The 10,601-nt window shown below is 40.8% G+C and overlaps 1 protein-coding gene across 1 annotated transcript; it reads left to right on the forward strand.

Annotated features, from left to right (window-relative positions):
• Positions 1-5,381: 5,381 nt before the first annotated feature.
• Positions 5,382-9,663, forward strand: LOC129836134 (cytochrome P450 1B1). Its single transcript, XM_055901958.1, has 3 exons — positions 5,382-5,739; positions 5,921-6,932; positions 7,759-9,663. The coding sequence occupies exons 2-3, from the start codon at positions 5,929-5,931 to the stop codon at positions 8,369-8,371; spliced, it is 1,617 nt and encodes a 538-aa protein (XP_055757933.1). The 5' UTR covers positions 5,382-5,739; positions 5,921-5,928; the 3' UTR covers positions 8,372-9,663.
• Positions 9,664-10,601: the final 938 nt, after the last annotated feature.

Here is a 10,601-nt window from a genome sequence, read left to right on the forward strand (position 1 = left end):
TGTGGACTGAGATTGGGATTGCGTCATCTGTGGATCTGTTGGGGCGGTATGCGAATTGGAGTGAGTCTAGGGTGTCCGGGAGAATGCTGTTGATGTGAGCCATGACCAGCCTTTCAAAGCACTTCATGGCTACCGACGTGAGTGCCACGGGGCGGTAATCATTTAGGCATGTTACCTTCGCCTCTTTGGGCACAGGGACTATGGTGGTCTGCTTGAAACATGTAGGTATTACAGACTCGGTCAGGGAGAGGTTGAAAATGTCAGTGAAGACACTTGACAATTGGTCCGTGCATGCTTTGAGTACACGTCCTGGTAATCGGTCTGGCCCAGCGGCTTTGTGAATGTTGACCTGTTTAGAGGTTTTGTTCACACCGGCTACCGAGAGCGTTATCACACAGTCATCCAGAACAGCTGGTCCTCACGTGCATGCTTCAGTGTTGCTTGCCTCGAAGCGAGCATAAAAGGTATTTAGCTTGTCTGGTAGGCTCACATCACTGGGCAGCTCGCGTCTGGGTTTCCCTTTGTAGTCCGTAATAGTTTTCAAGCCCTGCCACATCCGACGAGAGTCAGAGCCGGTGTAGTAAGATTCAATCTTAATCCTGTATTGACGCTTTGCTTGTTTGATGGTTCGTCTGAGGGCATAGCGAGATTTCTTATAAGCGTCCGGATTAGCCTCCCGCTCCTTGAAAGTGGCAGCTCTAGTCTTTAGCTCGATGCGGATGTTGCCTGTAATCCATGGCTTCTGGTTGGGATATGTACGTACAGTCACTGTGGGGACGACATCGTCATCAATGCACTTATTGATGAAGCCGATGACTGAGGTGGTGTGTTCCTCAATGCCATTGGATGAATCCCGGAACATATTCCAGTCTGTGCTAGCAAAACAGTCCTGTAGTGTAGCATCCGCGTCATCTGACCACTTCCGTATTGAGTGAGTCACTGGTGCCTCCTGCTTTAGTTTTTGCCTGTAAGCAGGAATCAGGAGGATAGAATTATGGTCAGATTTGCCAAATGGAGGGTGGGGGAGAGCTTTGTATGCATCTCTGTGTGTGGAGTAAAGGTGGTCTAGGATTATTTTCCCTGGTTGCACGTGACATGCTGGTAAAAATGTGGTAAAACTGATTTAAATTTGCATGCGTTAAAGTCCCTGGCCACTAGGAGCACCGCTTCTGGGTGAGCAGTTTCTTCTTTGCTTATGGCCTTATAGAGTTGGTTGAGAGCGGTCTTTGTGCCAGCTTCGCTGTGTGGTGGTAAATAGACGGCTACAAATAATACAGATGACAACTCTCTTGGTACATAGTGCGGTCGACAGCTTATCATAAGGTACTCTACCTCAGGCAAGCAATACCTTGAGACTTCTTTAATATTAGACATCGCGCACCAGCTGTTATTGACAAAAAGACACACACCCCCACCCCTCGTCTTACCAGAGGTAGCGTCTCTGTTCTGCGGGTGCATGGAAAATCCCGCCAGCTCTATATTGTCCGTTTCTTCGCTCAGCCACGTCTCAGTGAAACATAAGATGTTACAGTTTTTAATGTCCCGTTGGTAGGATAATCTTAATAGTAGGTCATTGGAAGGCATCAGGAGTTTGCTCGCTCGCCTCCGGATTCTCTGAAGGATCCCCAATCTGCGTCCCCTTGTCCGGCGTCTTTTCTTCAGGCAAAAGGCTTGGATCTGGGCCTGTTCCAGTGAAAGCAGGATATCCTTCTCGTCGGACTCGTTAAAGGAAAAAGTGTCTTCCAGTCCACGGTGAGTAAATTGCACAATTGGTTGGGAGAATGTAAAACGTCAGCCATGTTCTTTGGCGCCACCTTCAAATTGTGCAAACTATTTTAATATAAATTGATGGAAAATGTGCTGACCATTGAATATTTAATATATGTTTCATGTTTATTTTATTTATCAGCATTTAATAACAGGTGTTGGCATTTAGGTAAGGAGTCAGTTTTGAGAGTAAAATGATGTAGGCATGTTAAAATAAAAAAATAGAAAGATATTTTCTAGAAGGATATACAGAACGTGGCCAAAAGTATGTGGACACTTGCTTGTCGAACATCTCATTCCAAAATCATAGGCGTTATTATGGAGTTGGTCCTCCCCTTTGCTGCTATTACAGCATCCCCTCTTCTGGGAAGGCTGCGGGGACTTGCTGCCATTCAGCCACAAACGCATTAGTGAGGTTGGGCAATGATGTTGGGCGATTAGACCTGGCTCGCAGTCGGCGTTCCAATTCATCCCAACGGTGTTCGATGGGGTTGAGGTCAGGGCTCTGTGCAGGCCATTCAAGTTCTTCCACACCGATCTCGACAAACCATTTCTGTATGGACCTCACTTTGTGCAAGGGGGCATTGCCATGCTGAAACAGGAAAGGGCCTTCCCCAAGCTGATAGCGCAGAATCGTCTATAATGTCATTGCATGCTGTAGCGTTAAGATTTCGCTTCACTGAAACTAAGGGGCCTATCCCGAACCATGAAAAACTGCCCCAGACCATTATTCCTCCTCCACCAAACATTACAGTTGGCACTATGCAGTCGGGAAGGAAGCGTTCTCCTGGCTACTGCCAAACCCAGATTCGTCCGTCGGACTCCCAGATGGTGAAGCATGATTCATCACTCCAGAAAATGCGTTTCCACTGCTCCAGAATCTAATGACGGCGAAAGTCAGAGTTGGAAGTTACTGAGCTCTTCAGTACAGGCCATTCTAATGCCAGTGTTTGTCTATGGAGATTGCATGACTGTGCCCTCGATTGTATACACCTGTCAGCAACGGGTATGGCTGAAATAGCCGAATCCACTCATTTGAAGAGGTGTCCACATATTTTTGGTCATGTAGTGTATATTGAATAGTGAATGTATGCTTTTGCATTGTATTTCAAGTGAGTGCTCATTAACAGTTATGAGAATGAAATGAAACTACCCATTTCAGTTTTCGATTCCAAACTCAAAAGCATTAGGTTATATAATTTAAATATTAGCTGTCGCAAATAAACACGGAGTTATCTTGTATGCGCTGTCCGGGGTACTGAAGTCTTAAAACTATAGCAAAAGGTCCTGCACGTCACGCATCGATTATAAACAGCAAGAAACAACAGACAATGCCAGCAACTTCATGTCAACAACATGTTATGTTCCAATAATTTTATTTTATTTTTTAAATACATTAAAAAAAGACAAATCTCCTCGTTCTGACTAACACACTTTCCACATTATTGTGCTGTGTAATTTGTGAATGGTGCTGTGAGATGAGATGCTCAACAGTGAGTAGAATAGACATACATCCACAGGAATGTAATGATCTGTGTTATGCACTTCCCCTGGCGCCGAAGACGTGAATGTCGATTATGGCAGCGGAATGCGGAAGACACATTTCAGTTGAATGCATTCAGTTGTACAAATGATTAGGTATCACCCTTTTTTTTCTTTCTTTTTTTTTGTTGTAAAAATAAACGATAGTATGTAGCCTCCATGCCTTTATCTCAATCATGCTTATTTAGATGTTTTTGTCGATAAACTATTATTCCAATACCTTGTATTCCAAGATAACCGTTCAAATACATGCTTAGGGAAATAGATAGAATTCAATTATAATACAATGTCTTGTAGTTAGTGAAATTTAAAAATAAAATAGGGACAGTCTCCTCCTGGTGGTATACATTGGACAAGCAGCCTAATCCATTTGTCTAATGAACAACGTTTGACAGGCCTATCATAATTGCATATGCTTTGACAAAAAAAACACCAATAACCCATTAACAAATATTAAATATATCAAATGTAAAATGTTTCTTAGATTAAATGGAGGCAAGACATGTGGGAAAACAAAAATACTATGGAACAACTTGATATTTACATACAGTTTACTCTGTGTCCTGCCAAAATCCATGCAGATCTGTGCAATATCCTAAATGACAAATGTATAAATTAAGCACCTATGTTTTAAGATATAAAATATACTTCATCAACAGTTAGTAAGTGATTGCAAGTATGCTTGAAACCCAGCTCCTGTCACGCATCAGGCCTCAATAACGGAATAAAGCATCAGCTAATAATGAGTAATAATAAGTCTGATATTTTATAGACCTCTCATAATTAACAATTAATTATAATTTTAAATTAAAACGGACACATTTTACTTGTTGGAAACTGTATACCGTAAAATAAGAAATACAACTATACCAGAAACACTCGGTCAGTCTACAAAAACGTTTATTTCTATGAACGTGTGTGATCCGCAGTAGCCTTTATGTAAACACATTAAAGGACATAAAAAATACACGTTGTTAGATCCATTTGGGGAATAATTCACGAAATATAACATAGCACCAGATAATTCTGGAAAACGTGTCCCTTTAACACACATTCGTATAAATCCTTCATACATTGCAATATCAAATAATTTGACAGTATGAATGAGTAAACACACGATTTATTTGCGTAAAAGGAACAGAAGTCGAATTAAGATCAAATGAAACAAGGCCTCTCTCATTTGCTGCATGATAAGACCCACTATTTTGAATTTTACTAAACCATAGGCCTACATTTCCGCAGACTCTAAACATCATTTATAAATTAAATTCAATACAATACTATATATTGTACTTTCAAGGTGTAACCGATAATAACTTTATAGTATAATAGTATACAATTTCGAATGATAATTTGAATAATATTAGGTCAAACAAATAATAAATACAAAAAACTACTACTAATAATACTGTTACATTGATAGTAGTATGGTAGTTCTGTCTTCTAGTATTAGGCTGCTAAAATCATACGATCTTAAATTTTTGTTGATATTTCATCATGGTTGTAGTTGTTGTTAGGCCATTAGCATTAAATCTAAACATATAACCATCTACATATGAGGCTATAGCCTAGGCCAAAATAGAGGCATATTTGGTTAATGGTAACCAATTAAATAAAACAATACGTTGATTTGATTGGACATCCATAATCCTTTGACAAAACCTATCCAGCAAAGTATTGAGTTCCTAGTGGCTAGTGGTGACTAAATTTGGCCTCCAATCGCAACGAGGGAATGGACAACACAAACAGTTTGACAACAAAAAGTAGGCGCACTGTGTGTCGATGAGAGAGGGGAGGAAGAGAGTGAGAGAGAGAGAGCGCGTGAGAAGGTGTGTGTGTGTGTGTGTGTGTGTGTGTGTGTGTGTGTGTGTGTGTGTGTGTGTGTGTGTGTGTGTGTGTGTGTGTGTGTGTGTGTGTGTGTGTGTGTGTGTGTGTGTGTGTGTGTGTGTGTGTGTGTGTGTGTGTGTGTGTGAGGGGGAGGGAGGGAGGGAGGGGAGCGGACACCCCTTACAACAAACCACGACTCAGACGCTGACGAGTTATAATGCTATTTGACACTTCTGTTTGTGATAAATCATCTAACTCGGGGCAGCAGAAGGCTATTCACATGTGGAGAGTGGAAGGTCTAGAACTGCACCAAATGACAAATTAAATTACTGGACGTATAATGGATGACTTTCTTGTCTATTGTGCAGGTTATGAGGATTTTATTCTCCAATAATCCATACTTTCTATCACTGGATCCGCTATATAAAGACGTGACGTATAATTACCGCGCATCTTGCATTTATATTAAAATGTAGTCTTACCATCGGCATCGACGGGACAAAGGACAGGAGCTTATTCATCAAAACATCTATTAGTAACCGACAGACTACAATTAACATAAGGCTGTTCTTTACTTGGAAGAAGCAACGAATTAACTGCAAGGTGGTGTATTTTCATTCCCAGTATTTGACCTTTTAAATATAGGATATGTTGTGCCATATTTTGTGCTGTAATAATATTACAACTATATTCTTGATTTTACTTGTGTGTTCCCCTAGAATTATTATTATTATTATTTTTAATCTCCAGAAATAACTTATTGCTTTCTCTCAATATATTATAGGCTTTCTAATGGACATGCAAATTATATTCGAGATGACCTGGCCATCGCCACGGAGTATATTATTGGCGTCTTTGACTGCTGTCTTTGCCGTGCACCTGTGGCGCAGGATCAGGCGGAACTGCGATGTATACAGCCCGCCTGGACCCTTCGCTTGGCCGGTCATTGGGAACGCAATAGAGGTTGGCAAAACTCCTCACCTCTATTTCTCCCGCATGGCACGGAAATATGGGGATGTCTTTCGAATCAAACTTGGCTGCCGGGACGTTGTGGTGCTGAATGGCGACGCAATCAGGCAAGCGCTCATCAAAAAGGGATTTGATTTCGCAGGCAGACCGGACTTTACTTCTTTTCAATACGTTTCCAATGGCGATGGCATTGCTTTTGGAAAATTCAGCGAATGGTGGAAAGTGCACCGAAAAGTAGCCCAATCTACTGTTCGGATGTTTTCCAATGGCAACATGAACTCCAAAAAGACCTTCGAAAACCACGTTGTCTGCGAAGTTAGGGAGCTGCTCCGTCTTTTCCTGAGAAAAACGCAAGAGCACAAATATTTCCAGCCGATGACATACTTGGTGGTATCAACAGCTAACATAATGACCGCCGTGTGCTTTGGAAAGAGGTATTCCTACGACGACGCAGAGTTTGCGCAAGTTGTGGGACGAAATGATCAATTCACCCAAACAGTAGGGGCTGGGAGCATCGTTGATGTGATGCCTTGGCTCCAGTATTTTCCCAACCCAATAAAAACTATTTTTGACAATTTTAAGGAGCTCAACCGGGAGTTCAGTAAATTTATCGTTACTAAGGTTGCCGAGCATCGAAAGACCATTCAGCCAAGCACAATCCGGGACATGACAGATGCTTTCATCATGGCATTGGACCATTCTCAGGACAGCTCGCCCGGAGTCTCACCAGGCAAAGATTATGTGCCACCTACTATTGGTGATATTTTTGGAGCAAGCCAAGACACACTGTCTACTGCACTCCAATGGATCATTCTGATACTTGTGAGGTAATAGCCTACGTATTAATGTTGAATCAGCTAAAGTGTAATTAAAGTACTCGTTTTCCCATAGGCTATAATATGTTCTATTAACAATGCATTTTCTATTTTAGTCATTAAGCAGTCGCTCTTATCCAAAGCAACTTACACTAAGTGCATTCATCAATTCACAATAGCATATATGCTTTAAATTGAGAAAACCTATGCGTAAAACAGAAAAAATCTATTTTGTCTTGGGAAAATGATCCAACCTAATATACTAGTATGCCACTGTCTCACTATCAACATAAAACAACGAAAGAGTACTATGCTCTGCTCTTTTATTGCTGGCAGCCTACTACTTACTGTACGTGCTCCTGTGTCCCGCAAGTCAGTAGCAGAACTAGGATGTTAGGTAATAGTCTTAAATAGCAGAAGTGCCCAGGCAGGTATTGGAAGCCTCTCATGAGGGCTACGCTGTACTGAAATTTCACTTGAGAGAAATAAAGTAATCTGAGCCGTAGAACATCATGATGTGAGTTGCCAGTTTGCGCGGGAAAAATAAAACCGTTTCGATAGTAATTCATGTTTATTTTATCCAGTATTTGGCCCTTACTTAGGAATTCTTAGCATGTTGGCAACTGTAACCATGCTACCAAATCCCCAAATAACAAATTGCCAAATAACCTGTAGCCTATATCAACCTGTTGCTCATAGTTACCCATCAAAAAAGATTAATGTATTGAGTATGCCCTCAGTGTTGAAATAGAGGTTAGCTTCCCAGTAGGAAATGATTATCTCAATGAACAAAGATACCTGTGTTCTGAGTGTTCACCTTTGACCATTTCCTGTATAGGTTTCCTCATATCCAGCTGCGTCTCCAAGAGGAAGTGGACAAAGTGGTCTACCGGAGCCGTCTGCCCACCATCGAAGACCAGTCTCAGTTGCCTTACGTGATGGCCTTTATCTACGAGGTGATGCGCTTCACCAGCTTTGTGCCTCTCACCATTCCCCACAGCACCATCACCGACACTACCATCATGGGCTACACCATCCTCAAGGACACAGTGATCTTCATCAACCAGTGGTCCAGCAACCACGACCCGGCCAGGTGGACACAACCAGAGACCTTTGACCCCCTGCGCTTCCTGGACCAGGACAGCTCTTTGAACAAGGACCTGGCCAGCAGTGTGCTCATCTTCTCCTTGGGAAAGAGGCGGTGCATCGGAGAGGAGCTGTCCAAGATGCAGCTGTTCCTATTTACTGCACTGCTGGCACACCAGGCCCACTTTAGTCCCGACCCGGACGAGCTGCCCACCATTGACTACACCTATGGGCTGACCCTGAAGCCCAATAACTTCTCCATAGCAGTAAATCTACGGGACAGCATGGACGTCTTGGAGGAGGCTAGCCAAAAGCCCTTCTATGGGGAGACCCAGGAGGACACAGGCAACTCCAGATCAGACTGAGAATATAGTTGCTAGAAGCATTACAAAAACGGTAAATGAAGCTTTTAAGAAGTAGATTCATGAACTGAAATTCGTCCTCATGTGCTATCAGGTATCAGCTACTATATAGTTAAAAATGTATTTATGAACTGAACACTCAGGCAAAATACCCTTCATATACATCTATATTTCTTTGTTCTACAGGTTATCACTCATACGACTATGGCTCACAAAAATGCAACTTTTAAAGATGGTTTTCAATAGGTTATTGCACTGATGTTTGTATATCTTTCACTGGAACACGTCAGAACATAAGAAAGTGTGCAGTGTTCATCTGAGGGCGATGGCGTGTTCTTTTACACTTGTTTGCCACTTCATTTGACTGTATTTACTGGAATATTGACCAATTGGAGTTGATTCACTCATTTTACTTGCACCCACCACCTCAGAGAGTACTGTGTGTACCTTTTATGGCCCAAATTATCTCCCAACAAGGTCAATATGATACAGAGAGAATCTTGATTTATGTAAATATAGGTAAGTAGGTAGATAGTAATACCAACCTTATTACTATTAAAAACAATAGTTATGTTTTAAGTGACATGGTGTTGGTAATTCTAATGAGCAGCCCTACCCTAAATTTGACATATGCAGTAAGGTTTTACAAAAAACTCAGATTATTGAGCTTTTAAATTTTTTTTTGTCAACTTTAAAAAACAAAATATGGCAACCGGCTCTCATCAAGGCAAAGGGTGGCTACTTTGAAGAATCTAAAATCTAAAAACATTTATCACTTTTCTTTATCACTTTTTTGATTACTACATGATTCCATATGTGTTCTTTCATAGTTGTGATGTCTTCACTATTATTCTACAATGTAGAAAATAGTACAAATACAGAAAAACCCTGGAATGAGTAGGGTGTGGACAAACGTTTGACTGGTACTGTACATTTGTTAAATTGAAATGGTCTTTTTTTAAAATCTATATTAGAATAGTGTTTTCTTTTTTATTGTCTTTTTGTTCTCTTCGAGTGTGTGTTATGTCTTCATACGCTTGAGTGTTCAAAAGGCTGCTCTGCAAAAGTTCTTCATATATACCATATTATTAAGATTCTTCATTTAAGATACCAGTTATCAAATTATTTATTCTCCATGTTGTATTGAATACAGAACAAAATCATTGTGTTACTGCAACTGTGATGTTGCTCTTGTGAGATTATTTTACGATATCTATCTGAACTGATGACATTGAGTTGATGACTAAAGGTAATATGTGTGATATTATACAGTAATAAAGGACATTTTATTCTTGCTTGATTTGTAACTAGTGTATTTATTATGCTGATATGAGTTGGAGTAACAAGAGATTGCGTTTGGTTTATCTTTTAACACATGCCTCAGAATAGGAGGTATATCTAACCAGCTTTTGAGTAAGTAGGGGCTCATTTGAACCAAAATAAAAAGTAATGTGGGCAGGTAGAATAAAAATAGAATGCTGATACTGCAATGTTTAGGAATACACAAAGGTTACATAAAAAGTCACTCAACACTTCCATATCTCAAACCCACTATGGCTGAGATTTTCTATTCTTAAATGACCGGTTCAATTGTTTCCCGAAAATAGAATAACCTTTAATTGTGTCTTTTCTGAAATGACTGAATTATTATAAGAAAAACACTTTGTCTGGTAGTTTGATACAGTAGATTTCATTACTTTCTTATTTCAGCGAGCAAATGTTGTATTGTACTGTATTATGGGCACATAGCCATGTCATGTTGCAACAAATGGGAAGTGTTTAGGAGAGCCCTTTCCCTGCCGCACGTTTTATCTCGCTCACCCAGAACATCCTGTACTTCATCAGCGAGATGCTTGCAGCCAGACAGCCAGCTTGGAGTGCGTGACAAATTCAGGTAAAGCCAGATGATTACTGACAACCCTTATGCTCTCCCTTTAACCCAACAGAAAAGGAAGAAAGTCGAAGAAAAAGATTTGCCTCAGATCTCAGTGTGAAGGGAAAGCATAGATAGACAAGACTCGGAAATTCTTGCACACGTGAAATAATGGCGGGGTTGTGAGGGTTTGATTTTTGGAAAGGCTTTTTCAAAAACAAACAAACCGTATTCCAACGTAAAGGCAGAACTACGCGTTCAGGGTTCAAAGCTCTCATCAGCTATGGATGGTTGTGGTTGTGGACATGTTGAATGCACCTTCAACATCATATTTGGCATGTAAATCTTGGTGGGGCCTGC

This window comes from Salvelinus fontinalis, chromosome 37 (genome assembly GCF_029448725.1).
Source record: "Salvelinus fontinalis isolate EN_2023a chromosome 37, ASM2944872v1, whole genome shotgun sequence".
NCBI lineage: Eukaryota > Metazoa > Chordata > Actinopteri > Salmoniformes > Salmonidae > Salvelinus > Salvelinus fontinalis.